The sequence below is a fragment of the Lepidochelys kempii genome, chromosome 7 (assembly GCF_965140285.1).
Source record: "Lepidochelys kempii isolate rLepKem1 chromosome 7, rLepKem1.hap1, whole genome shotgun sequence".
NCBI lineage: Eukaryota > Metazoa > Chordata > Testudines > Cheloniidae > Lepidochelys > Lepidochelys kempii.
The window spans coordinates 113,164,158-113,188,379 of NC_136386.1; the positions used below are offsets into that span (position 1 = coordinate 113,164,158).

The following is a 24,222-nucleotide window of genomic DNA, read 5'->3' on the forward strand; positions in this document are numbered from 1 at the left end:
GCACACACACACACACACGTGCTCTATTCTGCAATCAGAGCCCCTCACTGCCTCCCCCAGCTCGGCGCTTGGCCCAGGCAGCCGGTGCATTGCGGGGAGCGGCTTCCCGGAGATCCCTTGGCGGGTGGATGTATTGATCTGCTGCCGGGCGTCGCGGCCCGGCCTGCAGCGCTGGGTGGGGGGAAGGGAAGGAGGGAGGGAGGCAGCCTAGACCCGCCCAGCCCCGGCCGCTCACTGTCTGCATTGGCTGCGGCTGCTGGTGTTATTGTCCATGGAGCGCCCTGCGCCGCTCTGCTGCTCCGGGGCACGCGGCAGACAGGTACCAGCCGGCTCCTCTCCATCCCCGGCACATGGGTGGCCGTCCCGCAGGACCACGGCACCTGCTCATCTCCCGTCTCCCCCACCCCTCCCTTAACCAGCGAGACTCGCTGCCTTCCCCCGCCTGCTCACGCTGCCTGAGCCATGTCTGCGAGAGGTGAGTCTCCGCCAGGCTGCATATCGCCCCCCCCCCCCCCCGCAGCCGGGGCTCGGGCGAGGGAAATGGACGGAGCTGTGTTTGGGGTGCGGAGCGGTGGTTGGCGTTTTCTTTGCCCTCCCCCCTCCACCCCCCGAGGAAATGCAAGCCCGAGCCCGTTGCCATGTACCGTGCAGCAGCCCCCTGCCAGAAACTTGGCTGCAGATTTGCTCTGGGAGATGCTGCTGATTGTATAGGGCTTTGCTTGACCTTGGTGGTTTGTGTTTCTTTGCACTGCTGCTGTACATGAGTGCCCTGCTCACCCCATTCAGCCAGTGTGGGGTGGGAGGGGGGTCCTCGTCGCAGGCTGTTGAACTGTCTCTAGAGACTGTTAAAGGTGAGGTGAGGAGAAATTTTTTTTGTCTTCTCCCTGCCTGGTACCATTTTGCAGCTCTGTGATGCAAATATTCCAGAGCTCGATGCAGCAAGATTTAAAGCTGCAGAGCAGCCTTTAAAAATAGACAGAGATATACACCTGTAGGACTGTATTCCTGAGACCTTGTTAGCCCTGATTTGTATTTTTTTAAACAATTTAAAAGCTAGAAGCATAAAATAATAGGACTAGAAGGAAAGTGTGCAGGGAGGAGCAATTGTTAAATGTTTCCTTTTTAAAGATGAATATATTTTTCGGGAGAAAAGGAAGATGATGCTGAGTGTGGTTTTATAGTCAATCAGAACTCAGTGGTTACTATTATTAATGACATATTAACAGCTCAGCCATTGCCTGACTACTGAACAGTGATACTGAGCATGGGTTGCCCTGTGCAATTTTTAATGACAATAACGCTTTTTATAGAAATGTGCAGGAGCTCTAAAAGGAGCATTTTAAAGTTTTAGACCCAATTTGCATGATTTCTAATGGCAGAAGGCTTAAATTTGAGGCTCTTCCTTGTCTGTGTGTAAAGTCTGACTCCACATTTCTTTTGCAATGAGCAGCTCTGCCCTGATTAAATGCAGAACGTTGCTGCTTCCGATTTGAAAGTTGATGCAGGCATGGCTATCTGGAGTTTGGTGCTTTGATTTTGTTTGGTTAAAATTAGTGCCCACTGAAGAATGGGGGGAATGAAAGCAGAAAGTTAAGGATCTGAATCACATCACAAGAAACAAAAGATATTAATGATCTTCTCTTTCACCTGGGGAAAAAAAGAAAATCTTAATAATAGATAAGTAAAATGTTAGTTTAAAAATGCATCCCAAATAGCTCATTACATTAAAAAAAAACAATTTACGAAACCATGAAGATGTGGTTAACAAACAAAGAAACTTCATGATTATTGTTTCAGAGTAACAGCCGTGTTAGTCTGTATTCGCAAAAAGAAAAGGAGTACCTGTGGCACCTTAGAGACTAACCAATTTAGTCTCTAAGGTGCCACAAGTACTCCTTTTCTTTTCATGATTATTGTGATGCATCTCATGTGCCTGTCCCCAGCTTTCTCCTAGATCTTTGTTTTTTGTCATCTTTCATGGTGTTATGTACACAGGAGCCTCTAATCTGAAGCTACTTTGCAAGGAGTGTATTGACTTTAATAAAAAGAAAAGGAGTACTTGTGGCACCTTAGAGACTAACCAATTTATTTGAGCATAAGCTTTCGTGAGCTACAGCTCACTTCATCGGATGCATACTGTGGAAAGTGTAGAAGATCTTTTTATACACATAAAGCATGAAAAAATACCTCCTCCCACACCACTCTCCTGCTGGTAATAGCTTATCTAAAGTGATCACTCTCCTTACAATGTGTATGATAATCAAGTTGGGCCATTTCCAGCACAAATCCAGGTTTTCTCACCCCCCACCCCCACACAAACCCACTCTCCTGCTGGTAATAGCTTATCTAAAGTGACCACTCTCCTTACAATGTGTATGATAATCAAGGTGGGCCATTTCTAAAATTGACTTTAATGGATCTCTGTGTAGTTGTAAGGACCCACATGAAACAGCTTAGAGGATCGGGGCCAGAGGTTGTAAACTCTTTTTGGCAGGGACCATGTCTCTTATATGGCTGTAAAGAGAAGGGCACAGCATGCCATCTTTGATATAAATATAAATGGTACTGGCTAAAAATAATCACCGTGTATGGTGAAACCCTTAGTTCAGGAAGTATGAAAACATGTAGCCCCTTGAAGTGCCCATTTTTAATGGTCTCTAATTCTAATGGATTCCAGTTTCTGTGGTGAAGTTATGTTGGGAGTTTGAAAAAATATTCTCATTGGGGAAAATTCGGGTCTCAAAGTCCTGAAAACACGGATGCGGGCGGGAGGGGCAGTAGGATTTCAGAATTGCGTGAAGGAAGTTTGCAACACCAGCTCTGTGGTGGCTCCATGAGCACTAGCATGTGGAGGGTTGGGGGAGATGATTACAACTGAGTAGATCCACTGGCCATTTCCCCCTCTGCCATCCTGCGTACCCTGTGGAAAGAGGCATAACATAACATGAACACTACAGTAGCCTTGATGCTGCCTAAGACTGCTGGTAAGGAAAGACTTTGACACCGCGGAAGGGGGAGATACGCCTAGTGACTTGGCTGGGGGGCTAGCTGATAAAGAGGGAGCACACTGAGTTCAGAGAGAGAGAGAGAGTGGCAACAGAGCATGCAGCAAGTAGCTGAAGTAAGCCTCAGACCTGGAAAGAGCTGATTTCCCAGAGCAGCAGGGAGAAGGTGCCACCTGTGGAGAGTGGACCCCGTGATATGCAGCATGATATAAGGAGGCAATGTAATGCTGGTGGTGCTGGCTTTCAGAGGAGAAGCTAAACTGTGGTGGTGACCACATGAGGCCATTGAAGATCCTGCAGCACTCTCTGTAATCTGTTAATGGTACTGTTTTGGCCAAATGCCACATTGGGTGTTGTATTAATGTAGATAGACTATATGGACTAAAGGTGTTAACAAGACCCAGTCACTGTCCAACTTTGAACAAGGTTTGGGGTTTGGTATACAGAGACCTCAGCCTGCTTAGTACCCTGGCAAACACACCATTAAAATCACTCTAACCTTTTATTAAAGATACAGAAAAGAAGGAAAAACAGGTAAAGCATTTGAAATGTAAAATAAGGCTTTTATTTTAACACTATCCCTAGTTTCCTTTCCCTTTCACTGGAGAGAGTTTTTAGAAGGAAAAAAACCCTTGTTTGATAGTCTCTTTGATGGTATCAAAGATGTAATAAGTGTCCTCTTTTGGAAAAGAGAAGAAGTTAGTAGAGATGGGCTGGAGCTGTTGTTGTTAAAGTCTGATCCCGTTTCATCCCATGTAGTGTTTGGGATTCAGCTGGAGCCAGCAGAGATGGCAGTGTCATCTGGGTCCCTCTCTCTGGCCCTTGTCTGGTCAGGACATCTCTCAGGATCAGCATGTGAGGTGTGAGGTCTCAGGAGATGGTGGGAATGGCAGCCATGCTGGTGCAGCTTGCCTCAATAGCCAGTTTTTCTCCTCAAAGTCTCTTCCTTTCACAAAGGGAATTGTGGGTGAAATAGCCCATCCTCTCATTATTTTGCCCACCAGGGCTAGTTTCCAACATAACATTTGTTTTACTGATTTCTGGTTCCACACTTCGCTGGTTTACTCAGCATGATCTTACCACAGTCCTAGAATTATATCAATAATCCTTTTTGTTTGCACGAATTCAGTTTTTCTGTCTCCCTTTTATTCCTTTTCCCATCAGGTTATAGGTTATTGTGACATCGTATGAACTTTCAGGTTCGATTTACAATTGAGCTCACAATTAGTGTAAATTTGTATGCCCAGTTATTGCAACAGTAACTAGGGTGAAAATTTCCAAAAATTTGGGCACGCACAAATAGCCATTTGGGAAGCCACCAAGTGGCCCAAGTGGGAGCTGAACACATTGGGGATTTTCTGATCTACTGTTCAGTTGTGCCCACGTGGACTGAGAGCTCTGTAGCTGGAATAGCATGATGGCATGGGATTTGCAGGTGTGCTATGGGTATGTAAACAGTATTTTCAGAAGAGCTATGGGGCCATCAAGGGTCCTGATGCAATACCCATTGGTGTCAATGGGAGCTCTTCCGTTGACTTCAGTGGCCATTGGTTCAGGCCACTAAAGGTGCTCAAAAGTTGCTATTGTAAGAGGTACTGATGAAATTCCTGAAGAAAGTGATTCCTGATTTCCTGATGAAAGTGATCACGCATCAGCCTCTAATTGGTAGCTCTGCCATTTTGTGTACTCTGATAACAGGCAATACACAGAGTAAACTCCCCCCTCCCTCCCTCTCTCCAACACACAACAAGACAGGTTTTTAGAAGAGCCAAGATGGAGGAATTGGATAGGATTGAGCCCATAGAGGTAGAAAATGTAGTTATTCCATGAATAGCATAGCTATATGTGATGTAAAGCGGGAGTTCATGGCTTCAGTGGCTGGATACCCAGCATAAATCCACGACTCCTGCATCTTGTCATCTTCCACAGCAGTTACCTGATATTCAGCCTGAGTTCTCAGTCTCTTTGTTATGTTGGCAGAGAGGGTTTGTGAGCACTTGCCCAGCAGCTCATTCTTGAGGAAGATAATTGCAGATTCTGGGGCTGTGTAAATGAGCTTCCCCTTGCTCCTCTCCTCTGTTCTGACATATCCCCCGTCACCCTCACCTACCCGTGTCCCTTCCCCAAATCCTCTGCAGAGCATCCAAAGGAGGCCCTTTGAAAATTCCTCTGCACATTTCTAGCTACCTAAAATTACCTCTGCAGTTTCAGGACCTGTTCCAAATCCCATTGGAGTCAATAGAAGGACTCCCACTGATTTCAAATGAGTATTGAATCAGGCTGTCAGCTGGAAAAGATATTAACTTCTTATCCTAAACTCTTATGTAGTGTTGCTGCGCATGGTTCAATAGCTGCTGTGTTTGGCCCCATACGTGATTGCCTTTCAGCTGTGAAGTTATCCCTGTATACTCTTTTCCTATCTCACAAGTGCACTGCGGGGGTTAATTGTTGGCAAAGAGCTTGAACATCACTGGATGAAAGACTATATTACTGCAAAGTATCATCTTATGCCCTCCTTGTGCATATTATCTCAAATTGCTTGAAGCATGTCAAAAACACTTCTCCTGGAGGTCTGAATCCATGGAAAGTTTAAGTTTTACAAATAGACTGGGTTTTTTGGTGGTGGATTTAGTTATGCTAGAGGAAAAAGGTGTGACAGATGTACAGGTCTGTCTATCTGTTTGCTTTTCCATGGTCAAATAATGCAGATATTTCCAATCTTTCAAAAAGGATTCCAAGAGGGTCAGCGTGAGCCATTTTCAGCCCCAAAGGTAGCTTGTTCAGAAGGAGGAATACACCTAAAACCACACTTCGATCATTAGCTATGTCTCCTTAATGAGCGTAGCATCACAACAAAAGTAACTAGTTGTTGATAGAACCTGAGAAGTGGTATAGAAGCATTTTCTACATATAACATCAACTGGTTGTACTATGTCATGAGAGTGGATGTTACACAGAATACAATTATGATGGCTAGCTTGGTATTCCATAATCCATGAGTGAAGTAATGGAATTGCTTAGTTTGAAATAACAAGCAATGGACCGTAATATAAAGTGTATTTACATATTTGATTTAATGACATGCCGATAGAGCACTTTTCGCTTGTATTATTTTTAACTTGGGTCTCAGAGCTAGAGAATTCCTAGCTTCTAGTCCTGTGCTGAGACCACTAGTCTACACTCGTATAAGCTGATAATTGAATTTCCCCCTTAGGATGAAGTAAGGAATAACTTACTCTGCTGTTTCTCCCAAGTATCATTTCTTATTTTATATATTCATGCAGCACATCACTTGCTTCTTCTTTCCAGTACATGTGGATTTCTGCTGAGGTAAACACTGAAGATCTTTTGGTGAGAAATGGAAAAATGAAAGTGCTGGCTCCTATTTATGATAAAAACTAATTTTATCCTTATTTTCTCAAGCTTTAAGACTAGCTCTATCAGCTGCAAACAAGTGTACACACACATACACACACACTTCTGCTGACATCACTTTGATTGATGTACATGTTGACCCGCACAAACCTAGTGGCTGGGCTTTCCACATACTCTTTTCTTCTCAGTTTGTCATTGTCTCAACAGTATTGCGTATGCCTAGTATTGAATCAGCCGTCCAGCAGGCGGTAATGTGGTCTTCCACACCCAAGACTTCCAATCTAGACTGCAATGTCTTTCTGTCTGTCAGAGGTATTTTTCTCTTCAGCCTAATCACAGCCATCTCTGATAGACATTGCTGTTGAAGTAATGCATGGCTTAACTATTGATTGACTGTCCTTTACATGGAATCCAGAGGCTGGGAAACTCTGTGTGTGGTGGTGGGAAAAGAATACAATTCAAGAACGATGGAATGTATGAAATATACTCCCAAATCCCATGCTTAAAGTGGAGGGTGAAAAAAATTGGAGGGTCTGTTCTAAGCTGGGAGCAGCATCTTTGTAAGACATTGTTGAAAGTGCATCCCCCAGTGACCCAGCTTGTTTTTAAATTTTATTTTTGCTGAGTCTGTGATCTCTTGCAGCCCCCTACCTTGCACCACACATTCTTTAAGCACTTCCCAAATTAAAATAATTTCTAATAAATGATCTGCTCTCTATAAGAGGAATGGCAATCAAATTCTGAAGCTGGGGGTTGCTGATGTTACCCACGTTGTGCTACAAAGCTGATAGAGAAACAAAGCGGAACTGTTCAAGACCTGTTGAGAGATAGGGTTGAGTGTCTCATTTCAAATTCCCTCCATTTTCCCACCCCCTGCTCCCCCGTTTACAGCCTCCCATTCTCAAGGTATCCCTCATACCCACCATCCTCTGGAGAAGAGGAATAGTCTGGACTTGTCAGAGCCCCACTTCTGTTAATCAGTTGAGGCCATTGGAGGGGTTGCTGTTGAGTCATACAACGCACTCCTTCCTCTCTGGCTTCCAATATCTGATAATACAATCTCCATAGCACCCTCAGCCTCTGCAAGCCGAGGCAGTGAGAGCATCCACCTAAAACCTGCACCTGAGTCTCCCAAAGTGCTGATGCTAAGCCATCTGTTTAAGTAAATAATAATAGTTTATGCCTTCCCCTTGTGTAGGACAGACGGGAGCATGGAAGGTGCAAGCTACTTTCCTTCAGTCCCCTCCCTTGTTCTCCCAAGGCAGGGGTGGCCATCCCTGGTTGCAATTCCTGCCCTTCCTTGCTAGCCCCTGGCTGTTGCCCATGCCTCTCAGACTTCCCACATAAGGCAGGAGGAGATGGGGTCCTCCTCTTCCTTTCTTCCTCTCCATGGAGCAAGCTGCACCCTCCTTCGGGGTGGCGTGGCCTGCCCTGCCCTGGGCTCTGGAAGCTCTGGGACATACGTCCTGGGGCCTCTCCTGGGACCACGCTGCTGTGCTGTGCCCTGACACAGACTTGTGCCTCACTGGCCCAGTCTGACCCTGAGCATTGTTAGAGCACTTTATATCTTCCGAGTGCTTCACAAACAGCAGCTTTATAATGAGCTCCTGCGATGGATTATTTTATTTAATTAATAAAAGCTAGTTAGAATTTTGAGGAGCTGATAGCAATTTTGAAGGCAAAGGTGAGACACCCAGGTCCTCCAAGCTGAATTAAATTTGTATGTTCTTTTGAGTAAGCACGCTGCTGAAAAGGTTTTAGGGGGACTTGATGTCTCAGGGGATATGGATCCCTTGAAGTTCATTGTTCCAGTTCACATTCAGCTCAGGTTGGCTGTGTTGGCCTATATGGAACATCAGTCTTTGTCCAATTCCTAGTAGACCAGGGTCCATGTTAGTGAACAAAAGGACTTTAGTTTCCTGTGGTGTCAGTCTGGCACTTCCCATGAGCTGGATAGCCCTAGGTAGACCTTGGGGTGATTCCAGCCTCAAAGTGTCTCAATGTTTTATGTTCATTAACCTGACAGATACATACACAAATGGTTTAAGCTGCATTTTTACAGCATATCTTGTGCCCTGTCTTGCTCTAGAAGTATAAGTATAGAATTATAGAAATCATAAATAGAAAAGTCCTGGTAGGTTATTTGGTCCATCTCCCTACCTCTTCAGGAGAGTACCTTAATGTATATTTTAGGGCAGTCTTTCTCAAACTGGGGTCCAAGGACACCTGGGGGTCTGCAAAGGTACTCCAGGGGGTCCGCGGGCTCCGCTGATCAACTCTTCCCCCTCCCTCCCAGTGCCTCCTGCAGGCTGGGGAACAGCTGTTCAGTGGAGTGCAGGAGGTGCTGGGAGGGAGGAGAGGAGCAGGGACGGGGTGGAAAGACGAGGGGTGGGGGCCAGGCCTTGGGGGAAGGGGTGGAGTGGGAGTGGGGTCTGGGGCTGAGCAGATGGCTTGGTGGGGGGATGGGGTGGCGCAAAAATTTTTAAAATCAAAATGGCGGTCCTCGGGTTGCTAAAGTTCGAGAAACGCTGTTTTAAGGAATTTGTCTAGTCTAGATTCAAATGCCCCAAGTGATGGGTTTCCACCACTTTCCTTGGGAAAATGTTCTGCAGCCTAATAGAGCTCACTGTAAGGGTTTTTTTGTTTTGTTTTTTCAAACAATCACACTAAATATCTCCATATTAATTTCATACTGTAATCCCCAGGTTAGCTAATTCCTGCCTATCCTTTGTGTTTACTCTGCCAAAAACTTGTAGTCAGTTATCCTTTTCCCCTCCCTGATCCTCAACTCATTGAAGCACTTCATCTTGAACTCACTGAAGTCAATAGATTCAGGATCAGGTCCTGTGTTGTCACTTAGGCAAATTATGCACTCTGGGAACTGATCCTTCCAGCCCTTTAACATTCAAATCTGGTGGAACATTTGTTTTGATGGGGAAGAAGAATGAATTACTGATCTATTAGACTTTAAAATTAATATTTCTCTTGGGTTGCTCTTTTGTTTAACCTCCTGCCCCTTCAGATTGATTGCATGTTCTTTTAAGGTTAATGAAAATTAGTCCCAAATGAATGGAAAAAGTGGTATAGAAGCAAATGGCAACAATAAGAGGAAACTGGGACAATGAAGTAAAATCTATTTTAGATGCACAGCTTTGAATAGATTTGCACACAAGGAAAATAAGAATCAGCTTAGGGATGGAAAGGCAGGCAAAATTGCTTTTAGAAGTTGAGTGAAAAATACCAAAAGCTAGCATGTGGCTTAAAATCTCTCAAATCAATCTTCCTGGGATTTGTCTTCTCAATTGTTTTGCTTGTAATGGATTTGAAATGAATCAACACTTCATTTTGAATCATATCTGTAAATAATTGAAAATGGAAACCAGTTCTCCTCAATTCTCATAATTTCTTAATTGCCCCTTAATTATGCAGTTTGAAGGCAGAAGCTCATAATGGAAGGCAGAGTTGTGTTTGTAAAATCCTGGGACCAGTCCTTGGTGCTTAATATTTTATCATTTTGTGTGTTTTAGCTGGGATGTCTTTCCAGGCAGCTGAACATCATAGTTAAACACCAAACCAAACCACCCAGTCTATAGCAAATACTGTATTAATGTTACAGGCAGTTATAAAGTATTTAACGATTATTGTTGCATGTCTTAAAGAAGGAATTTGCTCATCCTTAGATGATTTAGTGCAATTGAAGGTCCCAGTTCTGCAAACTCTGCTGAACATTGTGTTTACTATGGTGAACAGTCCCATTTGCTTGAATAAGGAACTAAGTATTTTGCAGGATCAGGTGTAAAGATTGGACCAAATGGATGAAATACAGTAATGTGTTCCTACCACTACAAGCTGGGAACCCTGTTTTATCCCTTCACCCTTCAGAAGCTAGATATCACAGATTTCTAGAGTTATGCCAGTGGATCAGTTTGTGTTCAATATTAATCACATGACCTTAGAGTCCTGTAGATTCACTACAACTACAAGAGATCGTATGCATTCTGCCTTTGCTGGAAATTACGTACCTTTTTTTTTTTTTTTTTGAGGTCTCCATTTTAGTAGAGGATCTGTTGACATGAATGTAAAAAAGACTGAAGTGCTAAGGTACCTTAGCCTTTTGTGAGACTGCTATGCTTCTACCATCAGAAGGAGAGGTGGTGGGATCTCCCTTCTGTATTTGTATTGTTGCTCTAGGAGATGGGCTGTAGGGATATCTGTACCGTACAACTGTGATTCACTGAGGAGGTATTGCTGTAGGAAGTAGAGAAAATAGCATTTCAACAGACGATAAAGGCACAGGGAAACTAGACAAACTTTTTCAGTTCCCATTTCAAGGAAGGTAGTGTGACGAAGTTCCTCCTCTACCTTGGTGGGTCTTGTGCTTATTGGTGGATTTGCTCGCCTTGGAGCTTCACAGCAGCCCTCAGTTTGGCCATTTTCATGAACCCACAGTTCAGGATAACTCCTCCTGTGTCTGACCAGGAGCTGGGAGGTTTGGGGGGGAACCTGGGCCCACCCGCCCTCTACTCCAGGTTCTAGCCCAGGGCCCTGTGGTATGCAGCTGTTTAGAGTGCCTCCTGGAACAGCTGTGTGACAGCTACAACTCCCTGGGCTACTTCCCCATGGCCTCCTCCCAACCCCTTCTTTATCCTCACCATAGGACCTTCCTCCTGGTGTCTGATGATGCTTGTACTCCTCAGTCCTCCAACGGTATGCGTTCTCATTCTCAGCTCCTAGTGCTCTTGTTCCCAGCTCCTCACACGCACACCACAAACTGAAGTGAGCTCCTTTTTAAAACCCAGGTGCCCTGATTAGCCGGCCTTAATTGATTCTAGCAGCTTCTTGATTGGCTGCAGGTGTTCTAATCAGCCTGTCTTAATTGTCTCCAGAAGGTTCCTGATTGTTCTGGAACCTTCCCTGTTACCTTACCCAGGGAAAAGGGACCTATTTAAGCTGGGGCTAATATATCTGCCTTCTATTACTCTCCTATAGCCATCTGGCCGGACCCTGTCACAATAGAGAGAAACAAACTAGTAAACTGTGAGGTATTGATTCCTCAAAGAGCTTGAACATGTGCTTAACTCTCATTTGAGTCAATTAGATTTAAGCACATGCTTAAAGCATTCTGCCAAATCAGGGCCTGAGTGAATAATGTTAATCTGTAGTGAGAACATTCTTTATTAAACTAAACAGTATATTGGAGTGCATGCCACTTTTCACATGCCAACTCTTATAGAGTTTCTTTTGTTTCATACTCTTGAACTTTCCCCTGGTATCGCACTGGCATACCATTTAAAAGTGACCCTTCTTTAGAGTATGTCAAAGGACATGAGTAGTTTTAATCACAATATGCACAACAGTCAGTAGCAAAACTTGCTCTCTGGTTATAAGATAAGGAGTTTAATTTTGCTGCTTTCTTACAGATGAAGAAAGAGAACCCACTTGCAAAAATCACAGGCAAATGACACTATATAGCCATAAAACTGGATACTTTTTAATTCAAGGTGGCGAACTAATGTCAATTTCTCCAATATATTGGTGGTGTTTATGACTTACTTTTCTATATTCGGGATCCTACTTTAATCATTTTAAGTATGTCATCACTTTGATTTCTTCCAGTGGGAGTTCTGTATGAATAAGGGTTGTGGGATTTGGCTCAATAAAAGGACTCTGCTATAATCACTCTTACCGTGAAGCTGATTTTTGTTGCCATCGTATCAGGCTGTTACGTAGCTCCAGTGATCAAGACAGAAGTCAGCAAAACCACTGTTCAAACGGCGTTTTTTCTTTAACTAGTGAGGAAAGATTCCACTCTATTTTTGGCATTGAAAAGTCCAGGAGCAGTCTCCAGCCAAGTTAGAAAAAGAGCTGAATCCTGATTAACTGTCAAAGGCTTCAGTGGAGGAGAAATCTAAGCTAGTGCTGTGAAAAACGCTTACAGGAACTCTTATTCTTCCCAGGTCTCCTTGCACTGAAGATGTAAAAGAGCATATGCCAAATATTTACAAAATAAAACACTGTTAGTTTTGCACTTTGGTTGGTTAGCTTCAGAGGAATTTCTGATGCGTGTAAGGTCTCTGCAGTGTGAGTAAGATTCATAGAACTGGGGCGCAAAGAAAGAAGAGACCACTTTAGGGTCTGCCACTTCTCCACATGATCCCGTTGAGTTCAGTAGGAGCATGATTGGATCCATGTTCAATAAGATAATATATATAAAATGAAGGCTACTTAACACTAGGCTTATGAAAACATATAGCAGGGTTGAGAGGAATGAAAGCCAGAGGGAGAAAAACCCTTCCTGCCTTGGTTATGTGGGAGGAAAACTGTGAAGTTTGCTTCCCTGATTGGTCCACCGGAACTCCAGATGCATTGTACGAACCTTCATAGTCAGTTGTTGATGACTGATCCAGAGGATGCTCATCTATTACAGCCCATTCAGAATCTGTCTCCTCCTTTGCTCAAGCTGTAGAGACTCATATTTATAGCTTTGGAGATACCTGGCTTGATTCCTGGTGTGTCAACCAAAATGGTGACTATCACAGATGTCTCTTGTAAATCTAAATAATTAAAGCCAGCAATCTCCTTAAAGTTAGATTGAGTGTGGATGGGAATCCAGCCAAACAAACCTCAAATCATAATGTTTTAATGCCTGTTAAAGAAATCTGATGTGCTGTTGAAGTGTACCAATTTCACGGCAACAGGGCTTCCTTGACTCCTTTATTCCAGTTCTTCAGCCACGTGCATGTGTGAAAGTGCAATATTACCATGTGTGTCTGTGTTCAGACACTTGTTCTCTCCTGGGAGGAACATTGGCAAAATATTTAGGTCCAATTCTTGTATTCAGAATGTAATTTTACACTGTCTGTAGGAAAGCAACACTTGCATTTGGACATTAATATACATGGAGGTCTGGCAAAAGAAGAGAGAGGATTGAAGAATGTAAGTGGAAGGTGAACTGGAGCTTACCAATATGTGAAATAACTAATCCAACCAGTAGAATTACTATCCCCCTAAAAGAAATCTATAAATGTCTGCTGGTTTTTAACGATGAATAGAAGCATAACAGTGATTGGACCTCATTGAAATTGTGCTCAGTTTGACCTCTTGTCATATTGTTACCTGTTAATATTCCTTTCATGAGTAAAAATACAGGCATTCAGTTCAGATTAGAGGGGTGTGTGTGTGTGTGTGAGAGAGAGAGAGACGGGGAACAGAGTGAGGTGGGGAGGGAAGAGTTCTTTTCTGCTACAGAATAGTTCTTTTTTATTGAAATTGGAATTTTAACAATTTAAACAAGACAAGCTATTTTTAAAAAAAAGATGTAAAAATGTATTCTGAGAAGACAGTAAGAATAATAAGTAATGTGGTTATTCAAAGCTGAATATTTATAGTGGTTCGGACATCTGAGACAATCCAGAACTGCTGGGGCTTTGATCTCTGAAGAAGAGTTATAAAACTTCAGTCATAGTTGAATTGACAGATGCTAAGAACAAAAAGCGTGCCCTATTTTGTTCCTAAAATACTGGATAAAGCTAGAATTGAGAAAACAATTTGATTAGGATTTAGGGACTGCTGTAACATGAACTGAAGTAACCTCAGTCCAAAAATGTTGAAACTTTTCTTTTTTCTATTACCAGCTGTTTTGATATTTGAGCTAAACAAGAGAGAATGTATTATGTATGTACAAAAGATACATGTTAGGAGTTTCACATCTTAGACCCATAACCTTTCTGGATAAATAGATGATATATTTCTGCAAAAAATAAGCTTTTTAAACAAAGTTAAGCCTATCTGCCATGATAGCGTGTCTGTCTGATAATGGCATATTAAAATTATAAGTAATTAATATCAGTTCGTTTACTTTAACTGCCATAATAGCATTATAATATTTCTTTACATCGATACAGTGTAGTTATGAGAATTTTAATGATGAGGTCATTTATTGTAGAGTAGCTGTGACATTTTTGTCTTCCCTCAAACAAAACAGTTTTGATCACACCTTTCTTTTTAAAATTATTATTATTTCTGGAGAGGAAGAACAGGAGACCAGTAACTCAAAACATTATCAACTGGTTTAATTTTTAAAATAATCTTGCACAGTCAAGAATCTTATCTGATATTTCTGGGCCAATTTTGTTCTGAGTTCCACCAGGGTTAATCTAGAGTAACTTTGCTGGCTTTGATGGAGTTACTCTAAATCATCACTGATTTAAGTCAAAATAGACTTTGGCCTTATAGACTTTGGCCTTACCTCCGTAAGATAGATGCACAAAGTTAATATTGATCTAACTTTCACAGTAGCAACTGTAGAGTCATGATTTATTTGCACAGTTTCTATTTTTAAAACTAGAGCGGGATGAAATTTTTCAGTGGAAAAAATATATGAATTCATATTGGTTTAGCTAAATTGTTCATCTTGAAAAAACAAAAATTCCATAAAAGTTACAACATTTTCAAAGTGAAACACTTCAATGTTCTGAGTTGAAATGTTTTTGTTTTGGAATTTTCCTTCAATTTTATTTTTAAAAATGCAAAAACATTAAACAAAAATATTCACAGAATCTAAACAAAACATTTTTTTACCCTAAACAAATTATTTTTCAACTTATTAATTCATTGAAAATTCTGAATTTTTTTGTTTTTGGGTCAACCCAAACCTACTTGTTTCTTCACAAATGCCAGCAAACCAAAAAACAAAACCAAAAAACCCCCAACCCTCCCAAAACTAAAAAAAACCCCAAACTGTTGTTCACAGAGCTGTTTTAAAACCCAAAGAAGCACATAAGTAAAAAGCCATTTGGCCTCTTTCTGGTGATAGGTTGGGATTTTCAAAAAATGCCAGAGGGACTTCAAGATCACAAGTCCCGCTAACTCTCAATGGCCGCTTTGGTGCTTTTGAAGTTCCCACTGTTAAAACAGTTAAAACAGCCAAAACGTTGGCGTCACATGGTGGTCAGTGTTAGATTTCACTGTGGAGAACTGGAAAAGTGGAGTGGAAAGAGAAGGATCTCCTTTGTGTTTTCCTTATGTTATGCTCACAAAGTAACTCATCCTTACCTACCTTCTCAGCACCTAGATAGTGTGATGATGAATGTTCAGAAATATCCAGGTAGATCTACTGGGAGGGAAGGTTGTGAGGGTAAATTAATGTTTCTGCAGATCTCTGCAGTGTAAAGAACTATAAAAATGCGGTGTGTTATTCTGTCCTTTTTCCTTATCTAGTACTATAAAGTACGCAGAGGGAGCTGAAATTTCCTTTGATAAGACCAGGTCTGTGTTTTGGATGATCAATCTCATTGAATTTGTCATGTTGAAGTCTAGGTTTGGGAGGCTGTGAGACTTGTTGGAAAAGCAACCCCCTAGAGACAGCTTTTGCAGATGCTGGAAGTTCACATTTTTCCTTTCTGCAAGACAAAAAAAGACCAAACAAACCAGTGCAGAAAGATGCATTTTATGCTCCGTGCATTAGCCCCACTTCATAGTTATCAGAAGCAAAAAGACTTTGTCCCCTAAGGGGGTTTATGAATTCCATCCATCTTGCTATTTATGATGCTCTGGAAGTATTTTTAGAAAACGTTAGCACTGGTGCTGAAGGGGACTCTTTATATGGACTAATTCACTAGGCAGCAGGCTGAAACTAAGAAGCAGGAATCACAGTGAAGTAGTAACAAAAATTCCAAACCCTTTGTTGATTATATGTAACAATTGGAATCTATCTATAGAAAATGATTGAAGAATGATAAACATGGGGAAGGAGATGTGTGTTGACTGCAAACATTTGAAAGATGGGTGAAGAAATCCTAAACTTATTCTCTGAACTTCTGAGAATGGGAGGTGTCTGTGTACACATGAGAGAATAGCGGTAGAGAATTCATGGAATGGAGTCCAGAGGAGAAACCTATGTGTATATCTGAAACTTTCCACCAAATGTACAGGGCTTTGCATACTTTGACTAGATATCCCTATTTTATAGGTACAGTCCCAATTTGGGGGGCTTTTTCTTATATAGGCACCTATTACCGGCCACCCACTGTCCCAATATTTTACACTTGCTCTCTGGTCACCCTAACTTTGACAATAGTGAGTCTGATTCTGATCTCCCTTACACCGCTTTAAATTGGAAGTAACATGTGTGTATTTGGATATCTGAGAGCAGTGAGAGAGTGAGCCAGTAAGAGAAGGCTCTGAAGCACAGTGAGGAGGGAAGGCATGTGAGAGTCCTTTTGGAAGCAGACACACAACCAAAATTGGTGTTGAATACAGAGTAGCTGCCCCGGACTAAGAGAGACAGGACTGGAGAGTATTTTGATAAGGACCAATATATCTAGCAAAAGGTGCTGTAAATCTCTAATTTTAAAAAAAAGTTAAAGGGTGTGTGGGTTGGTTTTGTTTTTCGTGTGTTGGCTTTTTTTTTTTTTTTTGGGATGCCTTAAGATGTGTAATGATCTGTTCTGTTGCATTCTGGAGTAACTTCCCTTAGGAATCCCTGTAATGGCTTTAGGAAAAGAAATCTACTAATTTGTAAGTTTTGGGGGGAAATGATTAAATCAGAATAAGATCGAGTAGCTCCAGTGCTCATGCGTGTACTTCAATGCTAAGCAACACAATCTGTCCCTGTAATAGAGCTGGATTCACGCAGCGGCGCTTCCTGCGGGTTGTCTTTGGGAATTAGCTCATCAGCCTCTGGAGTGCCCTCTGCTGCCTGGTGATCCGCCTTACTGCTGGCCCCAGTCCCTCCCAGGACCCGGTGCCTTCTCCCACTTGGGTGCTGCCTCCCTGGCAGTAAATGCCAGCAAGCCCTGAGGGTCTCCCCTCCCCAGGGAACCCCCACCCACTACCCCCACCTCACCTCAGTCCTGGCTATTGCCAGTCATCACTTAGCCCCGCTCCCCAGGGCAGATTGCAGTGTATCAGCCACTAATCACAGGCGAGGGGGTTTGGACCTGCTGTCTCTGTCTACCCATGGGCTGCCCCCTTGCAACCCCAGTACCTAATAAGCCCTAATCTAGGCCTCGCAGCCTGATGGGTTTCCAGGACCAAGCTCCCCTGGCCTTTCCTCCTCAGCCCTGCCCCCAATCTAGGTATTCCCTCTGATCCCTGCAGCCAGGCCTTTCTCTCTCTCTGAACACAGAGAGAAACTCTGGCTAAGCTTCAGCCTAGCAGCCCCTTTATAGGCCCAGCTGCGGCCTGAGTGGGGCACGGCCCAGCTGTGGCCATTTCCCCAATCAGCCAAGCTTTTTTTTGTCCTTAGCCCTGGCTCTCTCCCAGGGCTGGCTTTCAAGCCCCACAGGGCAGGAGTGGGTAACCACCCTGCTACAGTACCCCGCAGAAAAATTGAATGAAAATGTCACTGCTGAATGCACGGTGAATTCCTCTCTAATAATGCTTTCGTTGCACCTCGAATCGAGTGCCAAAAAGGAATATTAAGACTTTTGTAATGAGATCTATTAGGTTTACTAAGGGGAACAGTATAAGCCCTGTCACTTGGGACATTTTAAAGCTAGTCACCCGGAAGAAAATAGAAATCATACTGCTGATGGTTTAGTTGGCTTTTCTTTTTCTTTAGTTACCTTATATTGGACTTGGAGCCATGGCAGAGACACAGTGGTAGGAAGGGACCCAGGGAGGGTACCTCCGAGAGCACTTCAGAGTGCCGGGCACTTTTGAATCTCATAGAGCCTGGGGTCAGAGCCTGCTGGGGCTGGAAGGCCTGGGCTCCCATACCAACTGCTCCTGCTTCCGGTGAGGCATATGCCACATTCCAGTCTCACTCCCCTTCTGAGAAGAAGAGGGCAAGGACATTGCAACCTGAGGGGAAGCTAAACCCATCCTCCAGTGAGGAGCTGGACAGAAAGGCCTTCCTGGTGGGAGGTGATATACCTGGCCTTCTGAGGGCTTTATTGCACTTCCTTTAGGAAACTGAAGCTAAAAGCCTTCCTAAACAGAATATTTTCCTTTGTCAAATTTGCTTCGCGCTACAATCAATAGCTGTATGGTGGAGACACCAGAGCATAGTAGTCTAGAATACCAGAGGTCAGACAGACCCAGCAATTTGGTCTTTCCTGCTCTAAGCACTTGAGAAAATAATTAGCAGGCCTTTTATTTTTTATAGAAAATCTAACTTATTTCTTGACTGAAGAATGACCAGTTGGAAGTGACAGTAATGGGCAGAGAATACATAGAGGACAAATGGAGTCTTTCTGCAAATACCAGAGCTCTGTGAAAATGAGCTACGCCAGAATGGCTGAATTCTGCTATATTGGTGTAAATGTAGAGTAACTCCACTCAGGCCAAATCCAGAGAGCTGAAGTTGGACCTGTTCGTGTTAGAGTAGTGATTTGGAGTACTGTGGAAGCTGGAATGGTGTGATAATTTCTCATGTGCTGTGCAGTTAGAGATAGGGGTTCAACTGGTTTGGCTACTCAGTTTTAACTTTTATTTTGCAGACTTTCCTTAAAATCTGTTAGTTTGCTGTATATGTATTCATTTTTATATAGCATTTTAAGGAGCAATAAATGGATATGGTTATTAGTTGCATTCGTAGATTCACAAAGCACACAGATCAAATATGCTTTAAGGGATGCAGGAAAACCAATGTTACCCACAGGAGAAAAGTACTGTGTGTCCAGGTCCTTCGCAGAGAGTGTTAAGAATTCCCCATTTACAAATAAGGAAGCAGTGTCACAGCAGAGTTCAGTGCCTGATTTATGGTTACAGCTCAACTTAGTGCCCTAGGTAAGAGTAGAACCCAGCCGTACTGATGCCCACTCACATGCCTCATCCAGCAGACCGTGCAACATCTCAGATGGTCACACACATTCTGGAATGTAGGTTTCAATCTCTTCGCTATTTCTAGACCAAGGTGACCATTGTATGTAAGTTCTCACATACGATTTACACAGGAGGGTGAGACAGAACTGGGAATTGAACCCACATCTTATGAATTCCAGTTCAGTGCCTTAACCAAAAGGCCAGCCTTCCTCCCTCTATATAACATGGGACAGATTCTGCTCTAAATGTCACTCCGGAGTAGCTCTATTGGCTGCATTGAAGTCTGCTCCTTCTGCAGCACTGAGGGCCCTGTTGTCAATTTGCCAGTAACCTGAGGATTCCTACTAATTTGTCCAGATATTTATGTAGGGATTTTAATCAGCTACTGTATGATGAGGTTGGCTGCAGTTGATCTCAGTTTCTGGAATCTCACTGCTATAACTGAGAGCAAGATTTGGCCCTGTATCTCCAAGTTTTATGCAGATGAAAAATCCATAAATCAGCCAGTAACATCACAACCTTCTGCCTTTCAGTGATTTTTTGGAAAATAAACCTCTGTTTTAAAAGTGCTTCTGAAGGCTGAAGAGAGCCATAAAGTTATTCAGTCACTTTATTCCCTATTTTCATTGTATTTGAGCCTATTGGAGTGAGTTCCAAAAGAGCAATCCAGCTTGTAGCATTGCTCTGATGTATTGCACTGAATTCAGGTTACCCCCTAGCTTCTTTTTTCTTTTCTTTTTTAACCAAAGATTTGGCAATAGCTGAATTCAAATTTATCTGACATTTGACCATCTGGAGCTGAGCAGGGCTTTAGTCACATGCCTTAATTGTGTGTGTAAAATGGAGCAACATGGGAACGAGGGGCAAAATTAATCTCTGATGTAAATCTAGTGAAATCAGCAGAGTTACACTGGGGTAGAATTGAGGTTTTCAAGTATCTATTTGCTGTGCAGATTATTGGAGAAATCCTGTCTTGCTTTCTCAGCTATAAGGCAGCCTTGTGGTATAACGGATGGGGCATTCTGTGTAATGTACCAGTAAAGTTAATGCAAATAGAAGTTTGGAAAGACTGCATGGTGTTTTGGATTCATCTGGTACTTGTCTGAAACTGGCTAAGTCATTGCCAGTGCTACATTGTCTGAAAGCTGAGCCATCTGCAATTAGAAGGAGTAAATTGCAATCACTCACACCCCTGCAGAAAAACCCACAGGGGGAGGGCTGTGCAGAACTCAGGGGATCTGCTAGAGGTACAGAGTAGGGTTAGCACCGTTTCAAAATGTAGAAACAGGACACATTCAGGAGCCCCGCCCTTTCCATGGCACAGAGTGGCACCACAGGGAATCTAGGACAAATGCTGTCCTGGAGTCATTCAGCCTGGAGCAGGACTTGACATGTACATTTTGGGACTGTTCTGCCCAATTAGGGCTGGGTGGTCACCCTAGTACAGAGTCATTACCTGGAGGCTCTGTGCCTCTGTATTGCCTTGGGCCTCTCTGATGTCCCGATGCATGACTCCATTGGAGTCATACTGCCACAGCTTTCCCACCAGGGAGTCCGTATTGGAAATGACTCCCCAACATGGCAGAAACACTGTACAGAAGCAAATGCAGCCTTGTTAATTCTGGGCAGAGTTACGACTAGTTGCGGGTGCAGAGGAATGGTGTGTGTTGATCCTTGGACTCTCAGAGGCTACAGAGGGTGATGTTGTGGAAGCAGCTGACAAACTCCCATGAGACATGGTCATTCTGCTTGCTCAGTGGAATCTGAGCTGACAGCATCTTCCAGGATCCAGGCCTAAATGCACATTAGCCCTTGTGAGGCCCCCTGCCCATTCTCACAGCTGTGTAACCTGGTTCCCTTCTGTGGCTTCCTTAGCAGTCCACAACAAGTGTCTGCTACAAGACATCCACAACAAAGGCAGCACTGGGTGTAAATCTAAGGCATCATCTACATGGTGCTTTTATCTGCACCAGAGGAGTGTAAATTTTAGTCTACACTAGCATGTTGCATGCTAACTGGCCTGTATGGACCCTCCTGGTGTGCTAAAAGTTCCCTAGTACATGCTAACAGTATGGTTTGAAACAGGACAACATTCATGTGCACTAGGGAACTTTTAGTGTATGCCAGCAGGGTGCACACGGGCAGTTAGTATACATCACACTAGCGTAGACCAAAATTTGCACTCCTCTCGTGTGGAATAAAGCACTGCGTAGACGAGCCCTCAGTCTGTAATTTCACTGATTTGGAAAAGGTTGTATTCCTCCCTCTTTAAACTACTTTCACATAGGATCTTGTGGCCTCAACGTCAAACTTTGTGGATCAGGCCATCACCATCTGCTACAATGTGTTGCTTTTGTGACTCTTCCCCTCATCTAACAACTGGTCTCAGGTAGGGAAGAGAGAGAGCCTGGCATATATACACTGCAAAGTTAAGAAGAAATAACTAAAGGTGTGAAGTTAAAGCACATAAATTAAGGTGCTTTAAACCACTGTGTGGACACTTTTATTCAGAAGTACAGTGTATTTAGTACACTGTAACTTAGTTCCCTTAACTTGCAGTTTAAACAGGGGTTTAATGTGCTTTAATTTCACACCCTCAGTTACTTTGTCTTAACTTTCCTGAGGCCTGCTCTACATCTAACAATTAGATTGACCTAGCTCAGGGGTGGGCAAACTTTTTGGCCTGAGGGCTGCATCGGGTTTCTGAAATAGTATGGAGGGTCGGTTAGTGGAGGCTGTGCCTCCCCAAACAGCCAGGCATGGCCTGTTCCCAGCCCCCTATCCGACCCCCCTGCTCCTCGCCCCCTGATGGCCCCGCCGGAACTCCTGCCCCATCCACCCCCCCCCCCCGCTCTCAATGCCCTGACTGCCCCAGACCCCCCACCCCTAACTGCCCCCCACCGCCCCATCCAACTCTCCCCTTCCTGATACCCCCCCGGGACCCCTGCCCCATCCAACCTCCCCTTCTCCCTGACTGCCCCCGGACCCCTCGCCCCTAACTGCCCCCCAACTGCCCCCCACCCTATTCAACCCCCCTTCTCCTTCCTGACTTCCACCCCGGGACTCCTGCCCCATCCACCCACCCCCGCTCCCTGTCCCCTGACCATCCCGACCGCTATCCACGCCCCTGACCACCCCTGAACTCCCCTGCCCTCTATCCAACACCTCCCTGCTCCCAGCCCCCTTACTGCGCTGCCTGGAGCACCGGTGGCTGGCAGCGTGGCTGCAACAGGACAGGCAGCCATGCAGCACAGCACAGAGCACCGGGTCAGGCTGGGCTCTGCAGCCCCGCTGCCCAGAGCATTGTGCCGCACGGTGGCATGGCTGCGGGGCAGGGGGGACAGCCTCCCGGGCCAAGAGCTCAGGGGCCGGGTAGGACGGTCCTGCGGGCCGGATGTAGTCCGCGGGCCATAGTTTGCCCACCTCTGACCTAGCTGCATCGCTCAGGTCTGGGCTGGTACAATATAAGTAAGGGGAAGCTTCGAAGACAATGGGGTAAATTAGGCCAGTGTTTAGCCAACAAAGTTGTTATTACTGGAGGTGATGGGTGAGCCAGGAGGAGCACAGCTTGAGTTTCCAATCCAAGGCGGCGTTTGAAGGGATGGTAGTTCGAAAACTCTCTTGTTACTTGTAACAGACCAGTTCCATCTGCAAATTGATAGATAAATGTGGAACCCAGCATCTTTATGAAGCAAACTGCTCTCTTGCCAAGAACTAGAAAATACAGTGAGCACATAGAGAAAAGGGGGCGCTTTACTTCGGACACATTTATTTAGAAGGCAAAGACAAGTTTTCTGCTTTTTGTCTGAAAAAATAAGCGGGCAATTTTACAGAGCTGCTTTTCAGAGTAGAGTGGCACTTTAAGAGCAGAGCATTGTCTCCTTATTTGAGTTTTGAGGCAATAGCTGTTATACCACAAAACCCAAAGCGTAGGCTGAAGGGACAAACCATCGGTGGTGTATTTTTGAGGTTATGCTGTACTTTGTGGAAGGGTTGCCATGTCCTCCTTTATTAAAGGGTTAACCCAAAGGTTCTCAAACTGGGGGTCGGGACCCCTCAGGGGGTTGTGAGGTTATTATGTGGGGGGTCGCGAGCTGTCAGCCTCCCCCCCCAACCCCACTTTACCTCAAGCATTTATAATGGTGTTAAATATATTTAAAAGTGTTTTTAATTTGTAAGGCGGGGGTCACACTCAGAGGCTTCCTGTGTGAAAGGGGTCACCAGTACAAAAGTTTGAGAATCACTGGGTTAACCCCGCTTTATTTACTTTTCTATCACTTCCCCTGAGGTCAGGGCACTTCCAGGTTACAGTTCTAATGAGGCAGCATAGTTTTCTCTCCTCTAAAACCAATGTAAATAAAGAACATCCAGGATCCTTCATTGCCTAAGTGTTGCTAGCGCAATGATCTATTGGCAGCTAACGTTTGAAACTTGAAGCTAAAAACAATTCAGCAGATGGGGTTTGAAGGTCATCCAAACACGACTTCAAACCTGCTCGATTCTGCTCTCTGGTGTATCATTGGTATATAGCTTACAACTGGCTAGGCTTTTATCATCTACCGTTTCCCCCCTCAGTTGATTGCCTTGTGCTCTGATTTCTGATGGAAGATGAGGAAAAGAAATGTACAGTGTTTCTCTTGCCCACTTATTTTTTTAGACAAAAAGCTGGAAACTTGTCTTTGCCTTCTAAATAAATGGGTCCAAAGTAAAGCACTCCCTTTTCTCTATGTGCTCACTGTATTTTCTAGGTCTTAGCTAGAGAGAGGCTTGCTTCATAAAGATGCTGTGGCAGATTGTCTTTCCATCTTTTCAGGAAGCAGGGACACTGAGCTGTGCTGTCTGGGTTTATGGCAGTTTTCAAGGAAGCAAAAGCCTGGGTTTATAATGCAGAACAGTTCATTAGTACCTGTGTACCTCAGTGCAAAAAGTCTGTCAATATGTTTGCATTAAGGGTGTAATTCACCCCTTTGCACAGGGTTAGCCCAAGGGCTATGTATCACTTAAATCTTATTCTGAGCACTGCTAAACACACTGATAAATATGACCTGCTGTATATGGCCCCATTTTTAAAAAT

General features: G+C 43.8%; 1 protein-coding gene across 1 annotated transcript in view; it reads left to right on the forward strand.

Annotated features, from left to right (window-relative positions):
- Nucleotides 1-226: 226 nt before the first annotated feature.
- Nucleotides 227-24,222, forward strand: part of ABLIM1 (actin binding LIM protein 1) — a 314,885-nt gene continuing 290,889 nt past the window's right edge. Inside the window, exon 1 of the mRNA XM_073354282.2 lies at nucleotides 227-475. Coding sequence (XP_073210383.1) covers nucleotides 463-475 — 13 coding nt within the window. The 5' untranslated portion in view covers nucleotides 227-462. The remainder of the gene's footprint in view (nucleotides 476-24,222) is intronic.